The 27,772-nt window shown below is 43.3% G+C and overlaps 1 protein-coding gene across 4 annotated transcripts; it reads right to left on the minus strand.

Moving 5' to 3' along the window:
• Window positions 1-35: 35 nt before the first annotated feature.
• On the minus strand, window positions 36-27,221 carry LOC136644044 (phospholipid scramblase 2-like). 4 transcript variants are annotated; one of them, XM_066619536.1, is made up of 11 exons: window positions 26,979-27,221; window positions 24,962-25,028; window positions 22,654-22,817; window positions 18,942-18,974; window positions 17,584-17,709; window positions 16,275-16,432; window positions 11,183-11,225; window positions 7,606-7,826; window positions 5,711-5,872; window positions 1,257-1,418; window positions 36-382 (listed from the first exon to the last, which is right to left on the minus strand). In XM_066619536.1, exons 4-11 carry the CDS (start codon window positions 18,946-18,948, stop codon window positions 323-325), a joined length of 939 nt encoding a protein of 312 aa, XP_066475633.1. In that variant the 5' UTR covers window positions 18,949-18,974; window positions 22,654-22,817; window positions 24,962-25,028; window positions 26,979-27,221; the 3' UTR covers window positions 36-322. The 4 variants fall into 4 exon arrangements, with proteins under 4 accessions (XP_066475633.1, XP_066475632.1, XP_066475634.1 ...); XM_066619535.1 differs by lacking the exon at window positions 24,962-25,028; XM_066619537.1 differs by lacking the exons at window positions 22,654-22,817; window positions 24,962-25,028.
• Window positions 27,222-27,772: the final 551 nt, after the last annotated feature.

Raw genomic sequence — 27,772 nt, forward strand, 5'->3', positions numbered from 1 at the left:
ACGCCTGCCCCTGCCCCAGGACACCTCCTCCCCGCCTCTCTCCACACCTCCACTTGCCTCACCGCTACCTGGCAGTCCCGCGTGACTGCCAAGTAGCAGAGCTCCAGTGGTCACCCAGCACTACCCCAGCGCCAGTGGTAGCCGGCGCTGGGCTACCACTGGCAGAGCACTGGTGCTAGCGCACACTGAGCTCAGGATTGGGCTCTCAGCCATAGCTTCATATGTAATAAAATTCTGTCCTATAGACATATGTGACTTTCAGTGTTAGCTAAGCATGAATAAAGTTTGCTGTGAAGTATCCCAACTGCAAAAGTCAGTTCTGTTACCAGACTCCAGCACGCTGATTCTTATTTTGTCCTGTGTGTTCAAAAAACATGAAATCCTAAAGAGAAAGAAAAGAAATTGTTATTTAGACAAACTGCAAATTCAATTTTGTTTCCATTTTTGTTTTGTTTTTGTTTTGTTTCCATTTTTATTGACATGACATTTCAGAAATTAAAACTCTATTAGAGAGCAAAACCTTAGCGTGAGAACTACAGAACCCACTTTTTAGTAATATGCATGAAAAGGTAGAATAAAATTCCAGTGTGTTCTGGTTCTTAGAAAATCCCAAACTTGCAACAAATCCCAGGCTTGTACTGCATCCTTAAACTGCCGGCTAAAGAATCATGCATTCCATCATCCTAAACACATTCCATTATGTTAACAATTCCATTTAGTTCCCTAATGGTCTACCACTGGATCAATGGGATTCTGGCAATTACATTTTAGAGCTGGTTGCTGCACAACAGTGCAATTCTACAGATCGGTTTAATCTGTAGCAATGAAAACAATAGTTTAAGCCAGAGGTTCCCAAACTTTTAGCACCAGGACTCACTTTTTAGAATGAAAATCTGTCAGGATCCACCGGAAGTGATGTCATTTTTTTCTCCAAATGCAGTTACATATCATGGTAGCATCAAGTCTTACATATTTTTTAAAAAGCATTGAAATGAATGGGGACCCACATGAAATTGGCTCGCAACCCATCTAATGAGTCCCAACTCACAGTTTGAGAAACACTTGCTTAAGCCAAAGCTCGGTTGCCAACTACTGGAGTAAGAAGTTCTGGCAATTCTGTCCTGCTTTTCAAAACTATCATCTGGGGATTTTGCTCACAGGAAGACCTTTACACCCAATTCAAAAGCAACTGCTTCATTTAATTCAGCATGTGCTGAGATGGTGCCATTAGCAGAGGTTGAGATCATCATACTTACAATGAGGAAGCAAGCCCCAAGCATGACGGCTTTCATTTTAACATCAAGGTTCATTGGGAACTGGATTCCGAAGTTGTCTGCATCAGTAAAGGCCTCCTTCACAAAGCCAGTCCACTGCTTTGAAATTCTTCCAACATTTTCTTTCTCATCTACTGACATCACCTAGTTTTTAAAATGGAAATCTTGTAACAGGGAAAGCTAATTCATACACACTTGCATTTGCCACCAATACCAGCATTTTATATAAGCTTAAAATAAAAATTATGACTAGGTATTCTATATTATAATCTGATTTGAAAATAGAATTTGCTATGATCTATAGAAATAAGCCAAGGGTAAATCTTAGGGGTGTATGAATTTATTTGAATTCTTTGAAAGCAACTTACCATTACATTGTTCTGTGGCAGAAACAGAGAGCCAAAAAGGGGGGGAAAGGATCCATTTTACCTTCTTCTCCAAACAGGAAAGGAGATGAAGACACTTATGGGATCTACAGATACAAACCCCCTGTACTGTATTCCTCACAGAGGCTGCAACTCCCATATCTGTGGTTTCACATATCCACGAATCAGGGATCAGCAGGGCCCTCTGCCCCCCCCACCTTATCCAGATCTTCTGAGGGTCTTCTAAGCCCTCCAGGTCTTCCCTGGTCCTATAATCTTTTAAAGGCATATAAACGTCGCTTCCGGTTTTGGAAAAAAAACAAAAACAAAACTCCATAAGTGCTATTTTCAGTCATTCAGAGCCCAGCAGAGGCCATGGGCAGACGTGGACGGCTGCGTGCTCAGAAGACCCTCTGGAGGTGAGAGGAGGCATCCCCCATACTCATGGATGCGGAGGCACACCAGTACAGTACTTCCATAGCAGCGGCCCACATAAAGACTACAATTCCCATAGGAAGCTTCATCTCTCTTCCAGTTTGAAGAAGAAGCTAAAGTGGCTACCGATTTTTTATTTGCTTTCAGTTTTACCTCAGAGCAATGACTGTTAAGTAAAATGGCTCCGTTTTAATCACCCCCCGAACCCTGTTTCTCAGTCCAGTTCCCCCTCTTCAGCCTTAAGCAGCTGCTCTTAGAAGCTTTCTTGACCATATCAGCTCATGTATAAGTTGACCCACATTTTCTGCGTCAATTTTTCAACTTATGCACACTTAAATGCAGTGTGTGTCCTTGCTTGTGTAAGGAAAAGGTGCAGGGGAGAAGAAAATGCGCTGGAAAAGGAAGAGAGAAGTGTAGTACCTGTTCTGGGTGCTGGCTAGTACCACATTTCTTGGGTAATAGAGGGAACAGGGAGCTTGACATAGCACCAGCAGATGACTGAGCAATTCACAAGCAACACATAACAGTATGCAAGTGAATAGCAAACAGCAGACACGAGGGGTCCGTGACTGAACTTTTTATTACCAAAATTTCTCTAGGAAAGCATAGAGGCTGTTGTGGTATGTACACATCAGGGATCTTTGTTTTGTGCCTTGATGGCCCTGACAGTCCGTCCTTGGCTAGAGAAGGATGCCTCTATTGTACTGCACCACAAATAGGTGGTGACAGAGGGTTACTCCCTGGCTACTTGGGAGGCCTGTGCCTTAATTATTGCGCACCCCTTAACTGAGGTTGCAATGGGGTTGGTGAGGAAAGTCAGGGCTGAAGGCTCTCTTTTGCTAACAACTCTATTTACTCAATGTCGCAAACTTAGGGGGGTTTGGGGTGCTCAGAGTTCTTGGTTCTCGAACCCTAAAGCCCTCAAGGCCTCTCTGTTTAGTAGCATTGCCACCACCCTGTATGTGCCAATGCCTCAGTCCAGGGACACTGAGACCCTCTAGGCTTAACTCTATCCCTTGCAGGCACTGAGCTCTTTCTCCAATTAAAGCTTCAGTCCTCAAGTTACTAGACCTCAATGAGCACTTGGTAGCTTGCTGAACAGCTAGGCAGTATTCTGAAACTTTGCCCCCAACAGACAATGAAACAACTTGGTAAAAGGGATTTTAGTTTATTAAGTACATAAGGTTACATAAGGCAGTAAATGCTAGAGGCATAAACATCTAGGAAATATATCAGCAATAAAATAATAAAGCTAGCTGGCTATCTCTATTAACACCTATCTCTCACCTGGGTCAGTTACTGTTGTAGATCTCTTAGCTCCAGGCTACCTGTGAGGCCAGATGCCAATGGTAGACAATGGAGCTCACAGCGTGCAGGATGTTGCACCCAAAACCTCTGCCCAAGAAGAACCGGACACACCCCTTGGGGCACTCATTATTATACTTCTTATGCTAATAGTTCTGAGGTGACGTCATACTTATTTAGACTGTCCAATCAGAAACTTTTGAGGACAGAACCTTCTCAGAGTGGGTCTGGTTGCTAGCCCTCCTAGTTCTTACCCCTCCCAACTGGAGATCCATAGCTGCATTCCATTCCGTTTGATCAGGCACCCCTCAGTCTACTGAGGTGTTAAACATTCCAATGGGTTGTAATTCTTGTTGTCTGTCCTTTCTAGCCAGCAAAGGAGAGACAACAATCTTTTTGTTTGTTTACTCACATTCTTGCAGCTAGGAACTGCTAGCCACTTCTCCGTTACTGACTTAGTTTGGTTCAGACTTCACATGCTAACCTAGGCCTAAACTGTACGTATTCATGACACTCCAAAGTTTCCACAATGTGACTTGTGTACAGGTTTAAATCTGCTGACCAAGCAAGGTGCTGTTGGCCATGGAATGTTCTAAAAAGAGAAAAGGATTCACTTAAGCCAGCCAGCTAGAATTGGGGGGGGGGGGTGCTCTGAAAAACCAAAGTTTGGCCTTCTCCTAACACCTGTGGAACCTGATACATCCTTGCCATTGCAAAACAGAACGTCGCAAGACTGATCTAGGTCATGTACATGTATGTACAGACAAACATAACACGTGTCACAGGAAAGAATATCAGACAACACACTTTTCTACTAATAGAGTTCCCAAAACAACTGAAGTTATTTTTAAAAAACCACTGAATAATTTTAAAAATCAACAGATAAGCAGCCAGAAGACAGTAGCTTAGACATGAAAAATGCCATCAAATCAAAAGTTAAAAGCTGTCAAATCTTGGGTAAAGATTTGAGTTGGTGCCTGATATATACACAATCAGCTGAACGTTTTGAACGCTGCTCTTAGACACATCAACACATTAATCCACATCGTTAGTCAGATATGAATGAATATGACTGAAACATGGGCTGCTAGCAATGGATACCATTAAATTGGCTTTCCATGTTAATGGGGCCGGATATGTTGCACGTCTGATAAGCAACTCAGAACGACTCGGTACACAGGGATGAAGATTCACAGGCTTTTATTTGAATTTATACAGTTGGTCCACGGGACTCATATCCAAATCACGGACCCGGTTTTGACTGTGTCCAGAACTCTTATAAGACTCTTGGCCCTTTGTCTGAAAATCTAGACTTCCCATTCGCTGAAAATTTGACATCATACATGGGGCTAATTCCTAATAGGATATAGATAAGATACCATTTACATAAAAGATAGAAAATAGGTGGGCAGTAAGTGGGCAAAACCATTGATTGGCTCTGATTTACATACAGGTGGGGTTTCACCTCAAAACTTAGCCAAAATTACACAATGTCCAAAAGTTTTCAAGAACCAGTAGGGTACATTATAATATCATTTTATCCAGTACTGACCCAGTACTGACCCTTACTCGCATCCATCAATCCGATTAGGGACTTTCTTGACAGGTCTCTGTACCATCCTCATTAAGAGGTGACCATTATCTATCTCTGCATGCCTTTCTCCTATGCTAATGTCAACATAGAAACACCTGTGAAGCCTTCCTGCTATGTTGAGATTTTTGTCTGTTCTTAAGTCTTTTCTAAAATCAAGCATTTTGGTTCTTTAAGAATTACTTCTATGGCTAATTCTATATAACTATTGTGACCCTTTTACTTTGGGTACATACGTTGGTTTGGCATCAAAGGTAACTTAGTCTCCATATGTATTGAAAGTATGAAATCTAAAAGTTACAGAGTCTCTCTTGTGCATTCTGGCATTAAGTGTATTTTCTGCCAAGGTCGTGAGGCCCATTTCTCCTGCTTACATTCCAGACTTTGAGGCCTAACTGCTTCTGTAAAACTTCTGTGAAACTAACAAACAGCTTCAAACAGCTTTTCACTATTCTCTGTGTTTCCATGCTTTAGCAATGTGGCTTTTAAGCTTTCTGTACAAATGGTATGCTTTTAAAATCAAGCAGCTCTTTAGCATTGTGTGTATGCTATAGTGTTTCTGGGCTATCCAGTGGCTCTAGGGTCAAAGGTCACCATGCCTCAGCTAAACTAACAGAACAGATATGAAAGCAACGAAATTGGAATTGGGCATTCCTTCTCAGTTTCAACCATTTGAAGGATAGGCAGACGGCCATTGTAAATGTCATAGAGTGAAACAGATATTCTGAGTGTTAACTTACCTCAAAATGAATATCTGCACAACAGCTGCACACTACACAGGGTCCAACAATTTTAAGGATGTCTTCTCTGGCTTCATTTTGGATAACAAATTTAGGCAGACAGGGGTGCCATATCTGTTTAATATATCCAACTGGTGTGCCGGGGGGAGCATGCACCTCAAGCTTAAAAGAAGTTTAAACGCATAATCAGTGTCAATGTTATTCTTCAGTACCTTTAGCAAGCTCACAATATCTGCAAAAGGCATTGTCTTGCAAAGCAACTTGTGTCTGTTTTGAAGGCAGGTGCTTTACTGACAAAAGCACCTGTCAGTTTGTGTGACTGACATTTTTGTGAATGCACACACATGCGCCACCACCAGAAAATTATAGTTGGCATAGAATTGCATAAGGTAGAGGTCTTTAACAGGTGGAAAGAGAGCCAGATGTGGGTTTTGATTTAACCTCAGGTAGGTCACAGTGCTGCCACCATTGTATTTTGAGGCTCAGGCCTGCACAGTTTCCAGGACAAGGGTCTTAAATGAGGAGAACCCACCAGAGGCCTGAGGCTTTTGTCCAAGCCTCCCCCCCAGTCTTCAGGGGGCCCTGTAAGCCTTCCATCCATCTACCAATCTGGCCCTGCTGTGGCACACCTTCTGCTTCATTTCCTCTTTTTTTCTCACCACCTTTCAATATTGAGGGCATGCTGTTGCCATGTCATACTTTGTCTTCTTCTCCCAATTGGACAGACAGGAAAGAAAGGGAAGAAGGAGACAGTACAAGTGCATAGTGCTTGGCCTCTACTCAGTGGGGAAAAAAAAGAGGAACTACATCCATGAAGTTCTTGAGGGTGGGTCCCTCAAGAGGGGAGTTACAGATTAGGGTCTGAGGCGGGTCCCAGCTGTTAACAAATTGAAGACCACCAAGTATACAGGATTCTGACTCTCTCTCTCTCTCTCTCTCTCTCTCTCTCTCTCTCTCTCTCTCTCTCATTGGCATATTAGGAGTTTACAAAGAATAAATATGACATAATAAAATAGATACAGGATGCTCATAAATGGAAAAAAAACAAGAAGAGGGATGAAAGATGGACAAAGAATGGGCTAACTATTAACCAGAAAAACAGACCAGATTATATTATCCCAGGTCAGGCAGGGAGCAGAAGGCGGGGATGGGATCTGGCAGATACGCTGAATCCTAGACTCCATTCCCAAGCAGCGCGGAGCAGCTGCAAACCACTCTGCTCTCCTCAGACTTATGCCACCTCCAGAGGTGTCACAACTCCAAGGAGACCCATTGGGGCTGCAGTGGCTTACCCGGGGTAAGGGGAAGAATTTCCCCTTGCCTCCGGTTGAGCCAATGAATGGTTAACAGTGATTTATATACAGTAATTGTGTTTATCATTCTGAAGGCAGCAAACAATGTATGATCTACTAACTTGAACAATGAGAAAAAGAAGGGCTAAAAGGAAAAGAGAAAAATGATCACTGGTGTTCACATACACACGCTCAACACACAACAAAGATCAATCAGCCTTTGATGGTTGGCCAACCCAATGCCAATTCAATTACATGAGAAGGTAACCCAAGTATTTACATCTTGATTATTAGAAAATGAAGTTTTAAAAGCAAAGAAACAGAGCAACGGCTTAGCCAGAAGGGTGTTTCAACAGTAATTATTGATGGCACTACAACGTGCCATGCAATTGGCCTCTCCTCCTCGCTGCTGGAGCCATACAGGGCAGTGAAAGCAATACACAGGAGATGCCTCCACATTGCTCTCACCACCCGGTTTGGCTCAGATGACAAGGGGGAGAGGCCAATTACATGGCACATTGAGGTAGCATCAATACTTATTATTGTGACCCACCCCTGGATATGCTACTGAAACAGAGCCTCAAGGTGCAACATGATATTTACCTCTTGCAAGCAGCAAGGGAAGCAGCACGAGGAGCATCTCAGAGGTCTTATGAGCTCTATGATGTGTTGGCCCAAATTATCGACGATCTTCATCGTAAAGGGCCGCGATGCCCCACAACAGTTGAGTGTGCAGCAATCATTTTCCTCTGCTGCAAAGTATATCCTTTGCCCCAAAGCATTTTTTATTTCATATTTGTTGGCAGTTTCAAAACCGGTTAATACTGAAAAAGAAGGAACAGAAACAGAACTGTTTATTTGCTCTAATGGCTCATCCACTGAGGTATGCTTCCTTCCCCCTCCCATTTCAATTATATGAGTTAGAAAGATGGAGAATATCATCACGGGCTGGCTCCTATGATACTTTTACCTTCTGTTTAGGCTTCACTCAATTACAAATGGCTGTGCACACACATATAGAATGCAAACCTTAGTTTCTTTCCTTGCTTTATATTTAATTTCTGCCACTGTGGTGGTGTGGGAGTTTGTCTAAACCATTGTGCACAGAGAGGCAGTTGAACAATCCCTACCATGCAGTTATCACAATTATCAGACTAATTAATCTGCAATTAACGGGTTAACATGCAACTAACAGACATTAATAGAGTGAGGGAACCGGTCAAGATGTGCAAGTATGAGAACGTACATTCCTAAATGTGTGGGGCCACTGAGTGCTAAACGCATTATCCAAATTGGTCTAAGATCACAACAGAGATATATGATACTAAACACTACAGGCAGGCGGAGGGAGGGAGGGAGAGGGAAGAGATGCATAGTGTCCATGTTTGGTTGCAGCTACATAACATCTAGTCTGGCTCCAAGAAACATCCTTTAAGTTCAAAACAACAAAAATACAAGAGCCCCATTCCCAAAACTTCCTTGCACTCAGCAAGCATATGAGTGGGATGATGGTGTAGAAAGCATCGTATATCAGTGAGATCTGTGCACAGAGCCTAAAGAATGTACAAAATAGTATGTATATAAGCCCTACCATGTCATCCCCACAAGGATACAAATACATGAGGGCTCCTAGGAGTATGCCAGTCATGTACATGATTAGGCCTGTCCTCTCCACAACAAGTCTCTGTGAGATCAGGTGACAATATTATGGTCAAGATTGAACATACAGTCAATTCTTATTGACTGGGGGGATTATAAGAACATAAGAACATAAGAACATAAGAACAGCCCCACTGGATCAGGCCATAGGCCCATCTAGTCCAGCTTCCTGTATCTCACAGCGGCCCACCAAATGCCCCAGGGAGCACACCAGATAACAAGAGACCTCATCCTGGTGCCCTCCCCTACATCTGGCATTCTGACTTAACCCATTTCTAAAATCAGGAGGTTGCGCATACACATCATGGCTTGTACCCCATAATGGATTTTTCCTCCAGAAACTCGTCCAATCCCCTTTTAAAGGCATCTAGGCTAGACGCCAGCACCACATCCTGTGGCAAGGAGTTCCACAGACCGACCACGCGCTGAGTAAAGAAATATTTTCTTTTGTCTGTCCTAACCCGCCCAACACTCAATTTTAGTGGATGTCCCCTGGTTCTGGTATTATGTGAGAGTGTAAAGAGCATCTCCCTATCCACTCTGTCCATCCCCTGCATAATTTTGTATGTCTCAATCATGTCCCCCCTCAAGCGTCTCTTTTCTAGGCTGAAGAGGCCCAAACGCCGTAGCCTTTCCTCATAAGGAAGGTGCCCCAGCCCCGTAATCATCTTAGTCGCTCTCTTTTGCACCTTTTCCATTTCCACTATGTCTTTCTTGAGATGCGGCGACCAGAACTGGACACAATACTCCAGGTGTGGCCTTACCATCGATTTGTACAACGGCATTATAATACTAACCGTTTTGTTCATTATGTTACTGGAAAATCCTGTGGTTAGCTTTGATCTTATGGGAAAGATGAAAGTAGATTCCCACAGACCCTCTTCACAATACACTTTTGCTATCCATTATAATAAACACATAATTTTGTGTACTGTTCTTGTAAAGACCACTTCCCATACGACAGTACACAAAGATTCATGCAGAGATTTACAAAAAATCTTAGCTTCTCTTAGTGGGGCTCATGTCAATTCTGCATGATAGGCATCTCAGAATTTTTTTCACTACTGTGCATGGACTCAAATGGGTAAAAAGGGACTGTGGCTGTGAATTGGGGTACACTTTTACAGAAGCAAGTAAGTGAATCCACAGGATAGGAATCAGTGGATAACAAGGATTTATGGTACAGAATTTTTTTAAACATATAGACATTGTGCACATGTTCTGCTGTGGGGTATCACAAGAAGCTGTTTATGATATTGTGCATGTCTTTTTAACAAGTCAACAGTGAAGCAAGTTGTTTGTTCAGTGTGATCTGTGATAAAGAAACCTTTTCTTTTGGTTTGGAATGACATTTTAAAAAGGAAAGAAGCTAGAGAAATCAAGGGGAAATACTGAAACACTGAGAAGGGAAGATGTGAGGGGCTGGAAAAGCTTGAGAAAGTCTAGAAAGAAGTAAATGTTTGAGTGCTTCCAAGCTCCAGAGACACACAGACAGGTGGCTTCAGCCCACACTCCGGACTTTTCACACAATATCAGGGCAGTATTTCTCACCTCTTTGGAAAAGCAAACACTGTCAGCAGTGTGGAGAAAAGAAAGTGCATAGAAAAAGAATTCAGAAGACAAGGTCAGTTTAGAGAAAAGGAAGTTCTACAGGAACAAGTTAAAAGGCACTGTAAATGTCAGCCATGTGCACACCCATTCAAAAATGCACCAGTGTGAACTTATTTTGTGCCTTAATGAAACATCAGCATTAAAAGCAGCAGTTCTCTTTCTCAGTGGTAACTGTTCAGTTGTATTGTTTAGGAATTAATGACAATTCTGTTACTAACTTTATATCAAAAGTTGCACGTGTATAGTGCTTTGACATCATAAACCTCTAATCGCTCTCCAAGAAATAAATTAAAAATCCAATTAATAGATTTTAGATTAATTTAATTTAAACTAGATTTTCGATTAATAGATTAATTTAATTTAATTAAAATTAAATTAAGAGTACAGACAGGACCCAAATCCGCTTGTTGATGCATGTGTGCTAAGGAGGCGTGTGCAGCATCTTATGGGGGGAGCAGTCCTGAAGGTCTCCTCAAGGTAAGGGAACCTCCAGTTCCTTACCTTGAGGAAAATCTCAGCTCCCCCTGTGAGTCTCCTCAGTTCTGCTCCAGCTATTTTGCTGGAGCAGAACCAACTGTAGTGGCGGTGGTGCCAATGATCCCACCTCCTCCTCCCCATTCTGCCTCCCTCCCCACCCAGGAACTCCCTCATTCCTCCTCCCTACCCAACCCAACCACTGCCTGACCTGATTTCAGCAGACTGTCCTTAACGCCGGCACAGCTGCCACGACTGCACTGACAACTTTGTTGTGCTCACCAGCAGCATTGTACACTACTGCTTGGATCCTGTCGCTTCCACTGGTGGAATGTTTATTCTGTCAGCAGAACACTTTTAACGGGATTGGGCTGACAATCATTTAAAATATATTTGAATGCACCAATAATATCAAGTAGCATGAGAAGATACATACTTTCCAGAAGCTCAATCTGCTGATGAATTAATAGCTGGTCAATCTAAATCGGAGTAAAAGAAAATATTGAAGCTGAAGTGTCATCAGAAATCATCTTACACAATTATTTTACATTTTCTTGTTCTCCAATCACAAAGTCCTTTGGCACTTAGGAATAAAATAAGGTGAGGCATCTTATTGAGAGGCATCTTATGAATAAAATAAGGTGAGGCCATTCATTCAGTGAGGCATCTTTTCAAGCACAGATACTTGCAGATAATGTCCTTCACTTGATTTGAATATCCAGGATATGTCAGTGGTGTTATCTTATCCAACAGTCTATTTTTCACTCTGGGAGTAAGGGTAGTAGTCTCTACATTTTAGCCTTATGCAGTGCTTGTTTTGGTAGTTTGTTAGAGCATCCTTGCACGTTCAACTACTCATTTAACATCTTAACTTGCTTTAGAAAATCTGGCAGGTTCCTACAGTTTCTTGGCAAGTACAGGTGGAGCCCTTTTAAAGCCTCCAAAGGTGACCATCTTGGCCTCTGCCATTTCCATCTTGTAATTCTCCTGGTCACCAACAGAGTTTATTACTGGGTCTGAATCCATAGTAGACACTATAACATCTGCCTTAAGCCTGCCTCCGCTATGGCCAGGGCATAATTATGAAAGGGGTGAGAAGCCCAGAGTAGAAGGGGCTTGTTTGGCTCTTAAGGCTGACCTACGCAGAGTCTTTAAAAAATTTAGAGAAACTAGGTGTCCAGCCATACTAGCTCATTATTTTGCATTGAGGTCGCACCTGAAAAAGGCTATAGTTTTGAGCCGGCATCACTCAAATATGAATCCTTGGAAGGCACTTTACAATGCAATTCTCTCAAAAAATTCCAAGCAGTTCTGGGGGGGTGGTCTCAGGTTTCTTTTGTAAACCGCCCAGGGGACCTTCGCAGATCTCTGCATCTTTGTGGGAGTCCCATTTTAAATCAATCTTTTTTGATGAGAAGTACCAAGAACCAACCATAGATTATGCCTCCTTAGCGGATGTTCAGGAATGGCCCCCGGTAACAGCCTCAGATATTAAAAAAGCTTATTAGCGGCCTCAGTGTAGAAAAGGCTGCCAGCCCAGACAGTCTACCCTCCGACCTGTTTAAGTTGAATCCGGATTGTTGGGCTCCACTTCTAGTGGATCTGTTCACTCAGGTGGACAGGTCAGGAATTATGCCTGCATCCTGGACAAAATCGATTTTGGTTCCACTACACAAAAAAGGCAACATAAGATCCCCAGAAAATTTTCGACCAATAAGTCTTTTGTCAGTGGTAGCCAAGATATACTCCAAACACTTGCTTGACAAGCTTTTAGGTTGGTTATTAGAGAATAATGTTATAGGCTCTGAGCAGGCTGAGTTTTGAGCAGGGAAGTCAACCTTAAATAATTGTCTGATTCTGTCTCATCTTGCAACAAAGTATGCCTCGCAGCGAAATTCACATCTATATGCCGTTTTTTTAGATCTTAAGGGTGCATTTGATTCGGTGGATCGGGGGATTTTGTGGGGCAAGCTAACTAAAATGGGTCTAGACAGAAGTTTGATTTTGTTGATACAGAGACTTCACTCTGGCACCTCTGGTCATATCAAGTTGTCCTCGTGTGGCGATTTGTCTGGGGAGGTTCCCCTGAATAAGGGAGTAAAGCAGGGTTGCGTGCTTGCCCCCACCTTGTTTAATTTGTATGTTAATGATTTCGCCACCCACTTGCATGAGATTTGATGCTCACTGCCCTAAAGTTGGCTCCATAAAAGTCCCTGTACTGCTATATGCAGATTATATGGTTCTGCTCTCCAGAACCAGAATCGGTTTACGGCGCCTGATTCAATCTAGTTTTACCTATTTTGAACAGAACAAGCTCTCTTTAAACTGTGAAAAGTCCAAAATCATGGTATTCGGTAGATCATGGAAACCCCGACTTTTAATGGCAAAGTGATCAAGCAAGTAAAGGAATTCAGGTATTTGGGTATAAGTGAGTAAGGGCAATGTATTGGTTTGATTTATGGGGGCTGTTTTAGGTATTGTTTAAGTGTATTGTTCTATGTTTTTATGTTTTATTTTATGCCAATAAAAGGTTCCTGAATTTGAATCTGAACCTTGGCCTCTGTGGGCTTCAGAATGACCTAAAAGGCTGAAAAAGTGACTTCTGGTTTTTGGAGGGAAACCAGAAGGGATGCTTTTAATGCCTTATAAGGCATTAAAAAGTGACTTCCACTTTCCAGAGAAAAGCCAAAAGTCACGTTTTTTCAGCCTTTAAGACCAATCTGAAGCCCACAGAAGCCACGGGCAGACACGCACAGCCTCTGTGGGTTTCAGAAAGTCCTCCAGAGGCATCTGGAGTTGTGCTCTGGTCGCCTTTGGAGAATTCAGGTGGGACCAGGTCTGGCTCAATTCAGTCTGATAATTCAGGTGGGGCCGGGGAACCTGCATTGAGCCAGATCTATGGATATAAAATCTGCAGGTAAACAGGCTCCACCTGGTATTATGAATATGAAAGGCAGATGCTGAAGGTGACAGCTTTCATATTGCACATGAACAGATAAGCAACTGACATCTGTTGTTTACTGTGCATGGCCCTGATCAAATGGTCATTCTCATTTCTAATCTCCATGTTCAGAAAATGTATACTTTCCCTACTGCATGCAGGATTAACTTTAATACGAGCATGTTCCCCATGAATTAAAGTGCCAAAATGAACAAGTATACTTTCAATTCATGAATAAAAGTCCAATTCCAAGTTACGAGTAGCTAACTTTCATGCAATATACATGATTTTTCAAACTGATTCATAAATAACATAGCTAACTCAGATACAAAGCCATCCTAAATATTTGTCAGAAGAACTGATCTAAAACAGGAGAAAAAAAATAATCAGTTATATAAAATGTTCCTAAACTGAGGGTCACAACCTGATTTTTGGTAAATTGCCAAAGTGTGATGGAAAGATGAGATAACTAATTGCCTTAAGCCCCGAGGCTGTTCAAAATCAGATACTGTAGCTGTTAATTACCCTGTAAAGAGCTTAGCTTCTGCAGTTTGCAAGCATGTGTAAATGCAGGCAGATAAATGTATAAGGGCATTTTTTTTCTGGTTATTACTTATAAAAAGTTTGGGAACCACTGAGCTATATCATCCTTTGGGTATTTAGACTTTTAAACCTAATGGGAATCCTACAGATCCTACAGATAATCCTACAGGGAAGGCATGAATATTTCTTGTGTAATGGGGAGTGGGTGCTCTCTGTATGAGGAAACAGGTAATTAAGGTTTTGCATTTTTCCACCTGATGCCGGATACAAGACTAGCAAATTATATTCTTTTCAAGGCTGAACTTTTAAACAGTACAACTGAGTGAGATTTCTTTGTATATAGTTGCAGAGGTATCCCTGTAGCTATGGACAAATATCTGAACAACTCTGACAATAAGTTGTGTCAGGGATTTATATTTCTGTCTTGGTAAGCATTATCCAGCAAAATCAGTAATGCATTTACCACTTTACAGAGGGATTCATAAAAGGCATATAGAAAAAAAGGGCAAAGATTTTTTTTCTTGTACCTTTAAAGTGTACTACATTGGGATGCATCATTTCTGAATGAGTTTCAATAACTAATCATCTAAGCCAGTGTTTCTGAAACTGTGGGTCGGGACCCACTTGGTGGGTTGCAAGCCATTTTCAGGTGGGTCCCCATTCATTTCAATATTTTATTTTGAATATACTAGACTTGATGCTACCATAGTATGTGACTGCATTTGGGGAAATCTTACAGACCTGTACTTTCAACAAGCTAATATGTATATTCTTTTAACAATGGGACGTACTCCTGGGTGAGTGTGGGTAGGATTGCAGCCTAGGATTGTTAAAAATGTTCCTGCTTGATGATGTCACTTCTGATCATGACATCACTTCTGGTGGGTCTTGACAGATTCTCATTCCAAAAAGTGGTTCCCAGTACTAAATGTGTGAGAACCACTGATCTAAGCCATTGTGAAGTCAACAGAGCTGAAAGGTATATGACACAGATGAATATTTGAATTTTGTTATCAGATACCCAGAAACGATAACCCACTTGGACAATACATAATTTCCCACTGAATCGTCATTATTTTTCTACAGCCCAATCCTACCATCTTCTCCCCATTTATACAGCTGTGCCAAAAACAGGTGCACTGTATCCAGCAAGGGGGACAGGAGCCTTTGGAGGGGAAAGGGGATATAAGACTCTTTACACCTCCACAAACTCCTGCTCCGCATTGGGTCACCTTAGGTGTGTACCCATGATTTCACTAGGAGAGAAAGGGGGAAGGAAGGAAAAAGGGGGTTAGAATCCAACACATACCATCATGCCAGATCCACTCCCCCCGCAGCCTCTCCACCCCATCCTCCCCTACCCAATTCCACTCCCTTTCTGCCCCCACCCCTCCTGCCTCCCCAGTACCTTACCATAATCAGTGGACAGCCACGGATCCGCTGGAGCACGCAGGAAGGCTCCAGGCTTCCTGACAGCACTCTGGCAGTGCGCTACTCAGCTAGCTGCCAAAGTGCCCTTTACAGACCTTTTTACATACTTTTGCAGCAGTTGCAGCCAACAGAATGTGCGTTCCACAGGCAGTGAGACCCAAAAGGACTGAACTGTTGGTCTGGCTGTGGAACTAGGGGCTCCATTTTTACTCCTTGTAAAAGTATCTAAACTTGCCCTGCTTTGGGCTCTACAATGTAGATGCCTGTTGTAGTACCTGACTGAGGGCCAATTCTTGGTAATCTGTCTTGAGTCTTTGGCTCAAGTCTTTGACTCCTAAATATTGTTATTTTGGGTAAGAAGTGATAGCAACAGTAACAACTAATCCTAATCAGGAAAATGCCCAGGTGTAGAGCTTTACGCTTTTCAAAATTAAGCAGTCATATCAATGGCAATGAGAGATACTGAATCTCTTCATTTCTGCTCCTGTGTGCAGCTGAGCTGATGCTTTAACTCTGTCCTTTATGCAACTGGACCTATGGATTTTCACAAACTCCCAAAAGCATTCTGTATTTTTTTCGATATAAAAATAAATAAATTTGAAAATAGAGATACCTGGGTTAAGTATTCCAAGCCAGGAGGGCAGTTGGGAATTGTAGGTGGTGCAGGCATCCACATTGCACCACCAGGTGCATTAGGCTGACCTGTAACTGCCGGACTGCTATAAACCCCTGGATAACTCTGAGTTACGTATGGTGGTTGTCCTGGAGCACCTTGGGAAAAGAATCCAAATGTTAATTTTAGCCTCTGAATTGTGGAAGACCCATTGCGTAAAACAACCAACACCACAGTTTCAAAACATTGAGATAATTGCTTCCTGGGACACTTTTTGTAAATTACAAACATCCTAAGTGCAGATTCCAAGAAAAGGGAAGCAAATTTGTGTGTGGGATTCTCAACCAGTGTTCTGGCAGGTTGGAATGCAGGGGAAGAAGGCACTTCACCTCAAATGGTATTCTGTATCTGTTACCATTTCTCCTCCGTGTTGGATAAATGTTTAATGTGGTACAGACAGAATGAACATTTCTGTGGAAATTTTATGGCTCTAATACTGAAAGATCTTCCCTGCCTTCAAGTTTGTTTCCAGGCACAATTCAAAGTCTGACCTTTAAAGATTTCAACAGTCTGGGACCAGATCGTCTGAAGGACTTCCTGCTCCTCTGTGCAGCTGCCCGTCAATCAAGATCTTTGCTCAAGTAAATCTTTCGGCCACCCTTCACTGTTGAGAGTTGGGCAAATGCTGCTAGACAGAAGACCTTTTTGTGGGGGCACGTCAGCTCTGGAATACTTTGCACCCCACAATATCCCAATCAGTAAGCTTCCCAATTCTGGGCACCTATGTTGTTTCTGGATTAAGTTGGATATTGTCCACCTTCACATTTGTGACATCCAGCACTAACATAAGACTGGTGCAACGAGATCAAGACTGGAATCTAAGACAGTAACAAAAGCAGCGGGCACACCAAACTGGCCACAGCCACCCCCTGCAAAGCCAGAAGCAAAGGTGGATTCAGGAGCAGTCCAATGATCTGTGCCTAATCTGTCTGAGGAAGCACAATCCTATGAAGGAAAGCTTGACATACTAGCACTGACTCAGTCGTTCTCTTGACCAGAAGCATTTCTGTCTGTCTTGTCCACATTTAATTTGAGCTCATTTGCCCTCATTCAACCCTTCACATGCTCCAAGTTCAGAACTTCCACAACATCTCCAGCTGGAAATGGCACAGCCGGATATAGATGCATCAGACAGAGAATATGTAGACATCCCCTAGACATGTCTGCATTTCTGTGGTTGTGTCTGAAAGTTTGTGTACACACAGGAAGCTGCCTGATCTCAAGATGGACCATCAGCCTGATTACTTACCTGGAAAACTTTGTCCTGGGGCATACTGAGGATATCCATGTTGAGCTTGTGCTCCAGGATATCCAGGTCCAGGATATCCAGGTCCAGGATAGCCAGGGGTTGGCTGACCAGGTGCAGAGGCTTTTGCTGGAAGAATGTATAAAACATGGTTGCATCACACGGTGCTTATAATTTCCAAATGTGTTATTAAGGTTATTTCCACTTTCCTTACACCTCCCACCTTCCTTCCTGCCAGAGGCCTTAAACAGCTAAGTTTACAGACCAAAATGTGACACTGCTCTTTTTTCTGCCATGGTAATATAGGAATGGGGTAGAGTTTCACCTGCTGAATTTTTCTCGTGGTGCATTTGCCAGAGATTCAGAGTCTCTGTTAGTGCAAAAAGAGAGTTCAGAATCCTGCTTCCCCCATGTTGTTCAATGGAAACTAACAAATCAAATTCTTATAAGACTTTCCATTCAACTTCCAATTTTCCACTATTTTATCTCAAATTGAATGTAATGACTTTGACCCCAATCCTAAATTGCTGGCTCACTGCCGGCATGCAGTGTCACAAATGTGCTGTAAAGCACATTTGCGAGCCCTCAGCACCATGCCAGTGCCGGAGCTAGCCTTGCACTAGCCAGCGCTGGGCTAGTACTGGTGGAAAGTCGGTGATCTACTGCTTGGCAGTTGCCCAAACCGCTAGGTGGAGGCATGGGGGGAGGTGAAGAGAAGGTGTTCTGGGTTGGGTGGAGGGTGGGCAGAGGGTGGGAAGGAGGCATGCTAGGGGAGAGAGCAGGGTAGGACGAGGGCGGGACCAGGATCTTGAGCTCCGTGTCGGGCCCTGCGGCCCAACACAGAGGCTCTTGATTCTGCAACAGCCTAAGGGGGCTTTCCATATCTGGGTAAGGAGACAAACATCCTCCCCAGGAGCCACCTGGCAGCTACCCAGTGCGCTTAGAATACCGCAGCAGCTATTTTTGGCGCTGCAACAGTCCTGCACACCAGGCAACTTAGGATTGGACTGCCCAGTCCGTGACCCTCGTACTGTTGGTTCCAAAATAATTCCACTGCTTTGAATGGTGTTGCTGTTTAGACAATAAAATGGCAACCCTGGTAATATTAGTTCCAACTCCCTTAAATTCCTAATTAAAAGTAATTTCAATTCAAATATTTGTCTATGCAGGAAAAATGCATTTGCCAGAGCATTCCTGCTTCTGTAATTATTGTTTCACATCCTTTCTTTGAGCAGTAAGAGGCAAAACAAATTTGGGGGGGGGGGCATCCAAACAAACAAGGCTGTACAGATGGCCCTGATAGGAGGTGATTGTGATAAAATCTCAGTTAAGAAAGACAAGAGACAAGATATAGTACTCACATTGCATTTCCAAGGATTGGTGTACAATTGTATCTGAAAAAAAGACAATTGTATTTACAACATGATCATGTTCTTTTCCCATTCACATTTCCTTTTTGTTTAGTACTTATGAGCCATTAGCTAATGAAAAAATATAACAACTGAGCAATCCTTATGCAAAGATTGGGCAGTCCCTGGAAGTTACTTTGTTTCCAATGGGTCCTTCTCGGGATGCAGAACAGAGCATCCAGATATGCAGACTTTGAGTGAAAAAAACATTCAGAACCATGCTTTGTGCATGACACATTACATGCCATAACCACTGTTGGAAATGTACAGCAGATGGTAGAATTCTAATTCATATTTTCTGATCATGCCCTACGAGCGCTCCATGCTAGTATGCTACTATGCTGTGGATTAATTTGGCGTGGGATTCAATGCTCAAATTTTCTGCAATACATTCAGCTTTGTAAGTATTTGCAAATGGAGTGGAATATTAATTCTGATAAACCATCTTGGATTCTACAATTTGTTATTGTTATGAATTTAAGAAATGTTAAATCTTGCTGCCAAAGGAAAAATAATGTGTATCAAAAGGTGTGGGAAAAGGGAAAAATATTTGTTCTTTGTTTCTGGACATGTCTTGTTATTTAAGCAATAATACTGGAGTCTTCCACGCTCACCTTCATGTGACAGACCTTACAACTATTCCCTTCCACTTGTTTCCACTTTCATTTGGGTCTGTTTTATTTTTGCTTCTTTTCAATTTGCTTCACTCATTTGGCATAAAGGGTTTATCATATGACGTTGAAAGGGAGAGTAAGAGCAATCATTTTATAAGTGCAGGGATGGGTGGAATAAAACCAACAGTCTGAGATCTGTGATTTTTTTTTAATACATATTTTAAATTCAGACTCTGAATTTGTACCACTACATCTATTCAGAAGAATGCGAAAGCAAGCCTCCTTGATCAGAATCCAAAATGTTCCATCTTGTCCTGCATCCTGTTTTCTACTATGACCAGAGAGATGTCCCTGGAAATCCACAGTTAGGGCAGGAATGCATGATTTATTTTATTTACTTACAATATTTATACCATGTCTTTCCAAAAGTTCAAGCCTTCTCCCACCCTCTGTTGTCCCCCAACAATTGTTCTTCAGGAATATAACTATTTAGTTGTTGAAAGACTAGTGCCAGCATGATGCCATCCCAATGGTGACATGTTAATTTTTTAATGTGTCAGTGAGCCCTAGTTTGGACACATTCAGGAGTCTTAGCAACTGTATAATAAACATCAAGGTTAGGGAGTGGGCAGGTCGGGGCTTGCAACCATGATCCTGCTTTCCCTCCCTCTGCTATACATATGTTTGCTGTACATACAGTACTAGTCTGACATATCTTGGGCACTGTGTTGACCAGCATTAATATTAGTTTGCCATATTAACAACTTTAGTGTAACAACATACAATTTGCTCCTAGAAGCAAGCACAGATTTTTTTCCTTATAAACAGAAAAAAGACAACCATGAGAAAGATGCTGTCATACCTGCTGTACAACCAATGGTTCTTCACTGGAATGTAAACCAGGGGTCTCCAAACTGTGGTCCGGGGGCTGCATCTGGCCCACCACAAGATTTGATCCAGCCTGTAGCAACTTTTTTTTTTTTTGCCAGAGCATTTGCTAATTTTGACATTTTTCCTCATTATATTATCATTTATCAATCTCAGCAAGGCATTGTTTCATCGTACAGGCTTGTGCCACTTTGCAACCATTTGCTTAACAATGGACCGTATATATGTCAGTGGTAAAAGCACAATAAAGATGCTCTTAATGAGGCAATCGCATCTCCCATGGCCTGCAGCAGAGTGTCTGTTTACACAACAGAGAGGCTCTTAAGGCAAAGAAGAGACAATCTATCCCCAGTAGCCACTATCTCTAGTGTCTGTTGACACAACAAAGGCACTAGGCGGGGCTGAAAGTTTGCTTAATGACCTAATCGCATAACAACGGGGATTGGAGCATGTATCCCTGTATGCACACACCTGTAATTGACACATTACTCTTTTTCTGAATCGTATCATGCTGATAACATAAAAGATGAAAGAAAAATTTATTCATTCATTTATGAAACTTTTTTCAGCCTGTGAAATTGTGTAAAATAGAAGATATGGCCCTCATATGGAAACGTTTGGAGACCCCTGGTGTAAACAGAGTCCACCTTGAACTCTGATTTGCACAATGAAAAACTATGTGGTCCTTGTGGACCATACACCTACACAGGCTCCCTGTCTGTGTATGTCTACTTCTATGAACCTTGAACCTTGGGGTCAGCAGCTTCTACCCTTTTCCAACACTTCCAACTTTCCAAGAATTCCAACACTTTTGCCCATCAAACTGCCTTTTTAAAGTGAATTCCATTACAGACAACTTGAGCAACATTCACCTGCTTATGTGAGGATGAAACAAGTGGTACAAAGATTGCTGCTGTAATTCACAGCACGTTTTGCAAGAGGAAATTCCTGCCTGAGCCAAGTGCAATGAGGTAGTGCGCTGCCAGGATCTGTGGCCCTTTCACTTCATTGCTCAGGGTCAGTTCTACAAGGGAAAACAAAGCTGTTGCGGAGTTGAATGAAATGACTTGCTATTATAGAGAGCTGCCTTTTTCCATTCCTTTGAGAAACTCAACAAACACATCAGGAAGGAAACTGGTTGTAATCCCAGCATTACAAAAGATAATCAAAAAGCAAATAAAGACTTCCATCTGTTGCAACAGCTGATACACTGAAGGAACTGAAGATTGGCTAGATCAGTGGCATAGCTAGAGGGGGTGCAAAGCACTAAGTTTTGCAGGTGCCTGAACGCGCCGTGCAAGCGGACCCTCCCCCTCCTCTTTGGAGCGGAACACTTCCATTTTGCTGCCACTGCCCAGAACAAATCCGAAGGGGAAAGGGGAAGGTCCGAACTCAATGGGTCTACTTGGCAAGCTCAATGGGTCTACTTGGATCTGTGCCAGTGAAATTATGGCACAAATCCAAGCAGCCCGGTGTAATGCCAGGCTGCTTGGGAGGGGGGTTAGGATCCCACCTCAGTGCCAGAGGTCGATCCCATGCTCTCCCAGGCCTGGTCCACCCACTGGCCTGCGGCCATCTGCCCTCCCCCACCTCAAAACACCCCTGAAACACCCTCCCCAAGCCCCCACTCTAACCTCCCCAAGCCGGCACTTCTTTACTCTCTCCGCCTTTGGATCTGGTGGGAGCAGGCCAACACACTGGGAGCAGGCCAGCAGTGCCTTCCACTGACACGGCCTGCTCCTGAGTCATTGCAGACGTTTCCAATGGGCTGGGGTAAAGTTGTTGCAGACATTTCCCAGGCTGGGTAAAGGCTTATGCCGGCCCAGTGCTCTATTAAAGTCGGTGGAGCCATTGTCAACAATCCAATATGCACCTGAACTTTACATTATTCTCTGGACACCTGCACGTTAGATTGTTCTATTCAAAGCACAAAAGTTCCAGCATGCACACCTACATGTTACTGTAAAGTATGTAAGAAAAAGAGGAAACTTCAGGAAAATGCCCGTGGCTCACAAGGGGAATTCATCATTCCTCCTACACAGGAACAGTAGATGGAGTTCATCTGCTACCACATCTATGGTTCACCTATGGACCACAAAGACTGTGTAAAAGTGATCTTGCCAAAACTTGTCATCTGAATGGACTGGAAATAGAACACCTACTTCTTTTAACTTCCTGTTGCAGGTTCAACACTTTCTATTGTTTCCTTGTTCTGCAGGGTTGGCAAATTAGTACTTAATTGCCCCTTAATTGCCTCTTATCCAGCCAGGTTTCGTTCCTTGCAGATTTTTTTTTCACTTTTTCCTTCTATGGTGAAATATGATTACTGCGCCATAAAAGAAAAGAGAAAGAAATGGAAAGAAATCAGATCATTGCCATGCACACCCCATGCAGGACAAACTGACTGAACCTGTAATCATATACACACTTACCTGTAAATAAGTTACAGTAAATTCAATGGGAGTTATTTTAAGTAGACATGTACTGTATAGGGTTGCAATGTAAATAAGGAGCAATTCCAGCAATACTACCATCCCCTGCAGCCATGCTGAATAGGAAGATATAAAAGCCTGCAAATAGGAGACTTTTAATTAGCACTTGTACTGATACCTGTACTGACTGGAATTGCCTGAGAGCACACAGTATAAAAGGATCTTGGTCAAGGGCATTGCTGGATAATATAAGGGTATACTAAGTGTTGTATAGAACCGTGGCTTTGGTTCCACTTCCTGCTAATTGCAGAAAAGTAATATCTCAGCAATGTTAAAGAGGTGTGGAAGTAGCACCATTGCCAAAGAACTGTACACTCCTTCTGTCTGGGATAATCATCCTCTTCCACTGAGCGCGCAGTTTCGGAAGGGATGCACATGGAGCAGTGAAGAAGGAAGGGGACACCTGCCTAGCCAGCCAGATCAGCTGAATCAACCCTGACAATCAATGGAGTGACAGATGTCACAGCCAGATCACCTCCACAACTCTGCTCTCAGATGCAAGTATATAGAATCCTGAATTAAAGATGACTTGATATTGAACATCAAACCCTTCACTCTTCTGCCCTTAGGGTTTGTTCCCCTCTATATTTCCGTATTTCAATGCCTTTGAGTCAGTTACTATCTTACTTGTCCTTCCTAAGGGGTGGTCTCTTATGCCAGGTTTAATGTTGCCTGCTCTGAAATTTCTCTGGAAAGATATTGCAAGACCCCATTCGCTGATCGCCACTGCCCTTCAGGTGCCATGGACACGCTATCTCATTTTCTTTTATACTGTGCAATTCATGCTGAATCTCAAGCTATTTATTTAAATCCTGTTTTACGCAACATATCTGATCTTCTAGATGCAGAGAAACTGTTTTTTTCCCCTTAATGATGGGCCTTCAGGTGTTATTGGAAGAGATGCAAAATTTATTTTGATGGTTGAACAAAGGTTTAGGGCAGGGCGATGCCCCATCCTGAGGGCCCTGGCCTCTGCCCCCTTAAGGGGAGGGGGCAGGGAGGAGGCAGCGACGTCCAGGATCGTGTCACTAAGGGGACTGCAGGGACTGGCATTTACTTAACAGTCCCTGCAGCAGCCTCCCAGGAGTGCGGGAACCCCTGCACAACCCTCCACAGGGCTCCCCAGCCTTCAAAAATGAAAGCAGAGCAATCATGCTCAACTTCTGGTTTTGCGGACATGGAGCACAATCAATTCGCATTCACTTTCTGGACACTAGGGAGGGTTGTGCAGGGCTCTTTGCACCCTCCCCCCCACAGGGGGGACTGGTAAGTAAATGCCAGGGACTGGTAAGTAAATGCCATTCCCTGCAGCCCCCTTAGCGACAGGATCCTTGGGATCACATCACTGCCTTCCCCCTGCTGCCTTCCCCACTCTCACACAATAACTTACTGTGCTCCTCAAACTCCCTGAGAGTTTGAGAATTGCAGATTTAGGGTTAATCTGCTGTAAACTGTTTACCTGTATGACTAATACCCCCTTGAAGGGGGACAGTTTGTATGCCAATAAAGGCTGATTTGATTTGATTTCAATCACTGCAATTTATTTCTCATAAGGAGGCATAACAGGCTATTTTTTACTTTTCCAAAAATAAAGATGTTTTTTTTTCTTCTTTAGACATAATTTCTTATTAGGAACTTATTTGCCATGACAACTAACAACACTAAAAACAGATTTCAGATCTCTCCCCAGACTACCCAGTTTGATAGTGTATCTGGGTACAGTTTTGCTATGATTTCTTTGAACACTACATTTGTTTGTCAAAAAAAATACATATAATGTGAAAAATGTACTTGACAGATATGTTGACAGCCATATCCAGGCATTGTGGATCTACTTAACAAAACTAGCTTTCATCCAACTACCATTCTTGTTAAAAATTGTTCAGTTGTTTTGAGAAACTGTAGCATTTTGGAACACACTTAAAAACACAAGACATCCACACTCACAGAGATACAAATGCCCACAGAAGCTACTCACAAGATATCTCAAAACATCACCAGACCCAGCGATCTGAAGTTGAAGGACATCAAAGCCTATGGCACACCTGAATGCAAGTGAAGGTGTCAGTTGTCAGTATTTGCACTTCCTGGACTGGCAGACTAGCCTGGATGATGTCAGTATTTGCACTGACTTCAACCAGGCTACAGGAAGTTTAAAAATAGTATCACATGTTTTTAAGAACATCCGTTGAACAGAGCTGAAAGAAATTAGTTCCTAAACTTTACAGAGACTCACAGCCCAATCCTATGAATGTCTACTCAGAAGTAAGTCCCATTAGAGTCAATGGGGCTTACTCCCAGGAAAGTGTGGATAGGATTGGGCTGTCAAACAACACTGAGTTTAAAAAAAAAAAAACTCATCTCAACTCCCCTTCTCTCATGCTGTCCTATTAGTATCAAGTGGGGTGGGGGGGGGGGAGGAAGAGACTGCAATCGGCAGCAGGATCAACTCCTCACCACATCCCAGTTCTCAGAACACAGAATATAAACTTGGAGCCAGTGTGGACAATGTTTACTTTAAAGATTTAAATGATGTCCAATTCTGAAGATACTCAAGGGATCTCACAGAAAAAATTACATATACACACACACGAAATATAACTACAGACTATTAGAAAACATAAACACAGCTAAACAGCGGGAAAGACAGAACAATAAGTCAATCTTTTTGGATGCAGGAAAAAATGGGATAAGTGTATTCCTCCATCTGTTTGTGGACTACAACTGGTGGGACACTGATAAGATAGGCTGCTGGACTAGCCTTTGGCCTGATCCAGTTGGGTTCTTCTTCTGATGTTCCCTCTTTTATCACAGAACAGTAAAATATCAAATCAATAAAACAGCAGCCCCATATAACAGCTATAGGTTAAAAGTATCTTGGCACCATGACAAAAGGGCAGCAGTACAGGGGTTAAGAAAACTTTTCTAGAGACTAAATTCTAGAGCTACCAAGGGATGCTGGTACCCTTGGTACCCTTGGTGCTGGTACCCTTGGATGCTGGTACCAAGGGATGCAGAGCTGAACTTTGCCCACAAATGGTTAGAAATGCACATAAGTACATCCCCCTCCCCATTCCCCTCTCCTATTTGCAAGGGGGGTTAGATGTGGTGGAACTTAAACAGATTGTTGTATTGTTGTATTAATGACTCTATCTTAACATCACAAAGGTCAGCAAGGGGCAAAGAAACTTTGTTTTTTAAATTGATTTGCTATAGTGCATTTTTTGCCATCCAGGTGAGTGCTTGGAATGGAACCCACATGAATAATTAGTCTCAACCTGTATATTGATTTCATGCGGTTAATTTAAGCACTATATTACTTATCATTAAACTTAAAACTATATTATATGTACTTTATTACATATAATTTATTAATTATAAAAAAGCTATGTGCTCCCTGCTCACAAGGAAAAGGAGGGCATTTAAGTTCTTTTCCAGGACATGCAGCTTAAAAAAGAGGACATGACCTGGGAAAAGAGGACATGTCTGGTCACCCTGAATTAGGAGAAGGCCAGCAGTGTGCCAGCCACAGAATTCAGCCGCCTGGTCTGCCATCACAACAGGGCTGGTGCCAAAGGAGGCTTGTCGCCATGCCTGCGTTGCCAAACCACCGCTGCATCCACTGCTCCGGCGGAAGCAAGGCCAGAGGAACGGTGAATGTGGAACTCCTGGCGACAAGAGCGCCAGGAGCGCTAACCAAGTGGAGAGGCTGTGCGCTGTGGGGTTGGGCGGCTCAAACCCCCGCTTTGGGCTCCAAACGAGGGGAGCGATGCCTGGCTGGGAGGGAGGATGGAAGCCGGGGAAGGGAAACCGAAAGCACTGCTCCGAGTGGAGCGCAGCAACTTTCCCCGAGGGGGCAAGTCAACGAGCTGCTGCTGCTGCAGGGAGCCGAAGCATCCCTGGGATGGAGGCAGGAAAGACGGGGGTGGCATCGCTCCCCCACCGGCCCCCTATCCGGGCTGCCCGCACCCCCGCCGCACTGCCCTCTCCCTTACCTCGGGGACGTCTCCGGGCGCGCCTCTCCTCCCTTGGCTGCGCACTGCAGGCTGCCACCCCTCGCTCCGCTTCAACCCCTGAGCTCCGCCCTTGCCTGGCAGGGAAGGCGGGGCGGCGCGGCCAGGTAGGGGAACACAGGCGGCTGGCAGCGCCTTCGACGGCAAGGACCAACCCAAAGGCGCTGCGCCCCGAGGCGCCTCCAGTTCAGACAGCCTCCGCGGCAGACTTGGAACTCCGTCGTCCAGGCTTGTGTTAGGGGAGACTCCAGACCGAGGAAGCCCTTATCTCCTCGGAGCAGATGCCTGCCAGTTCTCCCTGGCAGAAAGCGGAGATTGCCATTTGTGCGCACAGCCCAATCCTGTCCACACTTCCCTGGGAGTAAGCCCCATTGACTCTAATGGGACTTACTTCTGAGTAGACATGCATAGGCTGGGGCTCTCGGCAGTCAGTGAGCTCTTGACAAGTGGGTCACTCAGGCAGCTGGTAGAGAACAATAAACACTTCCTATGGGCTGGAAATACTGTATATATACAGGGTGACCCAAAAGTAGGTGGACAATAAATGATAACATTTATTCCACCTACTGTCCACCTGCTTTTGGGTCACCCTGTATATAACTGCGTTGATGATGTTGCCAACTTACCTGCTTGGAAGAATGGAACCCACCTGATCCCTGCATCTAAGCCCCTTCACCTAGTTTGGCTAAGCACATACGTTGTGATTAATGCATTGAAACCGGCAACATCTACAGCAGCATATTGGCTGAGGAAGATGACCTGTTGTTCCAAGCATC

Source organism: Tiliqua scincoides, chromosome 3 (assembly GCF_035046505.1).
Source record: "Tiliqua scincoides isolate rTilSci1 chromosome 3, rTilSci1.hap2, whole genome shotgun sequence".
Classification (NCBI taxonomy): Eukaryota; Metazoa; Chordata; class Lepidosauria; order Squamata; family Scincidae; genus Tiliqua; species Tiliqua scincoides.

Bases quoted from the DNA above. Each gene is read 5' to 3' on its own strand.
- LOC136644044 (XM_066619537.1), bottom strand. The intron at 16,433-17,583 runs GTAAGTAATCAG...TCTTTTCCCAAG, and splicing joins CCCAGGACAAAGTTTTCCAG to GTGCTCCAGGACAACCACCA. The intron at 383-1,256 runs GTAAGTATGATG...CTTTCTCTTTAG, and splicing joins TTGGGGCTTGCTTCCTCATT to GATTTCATGTTTTTTGAACA.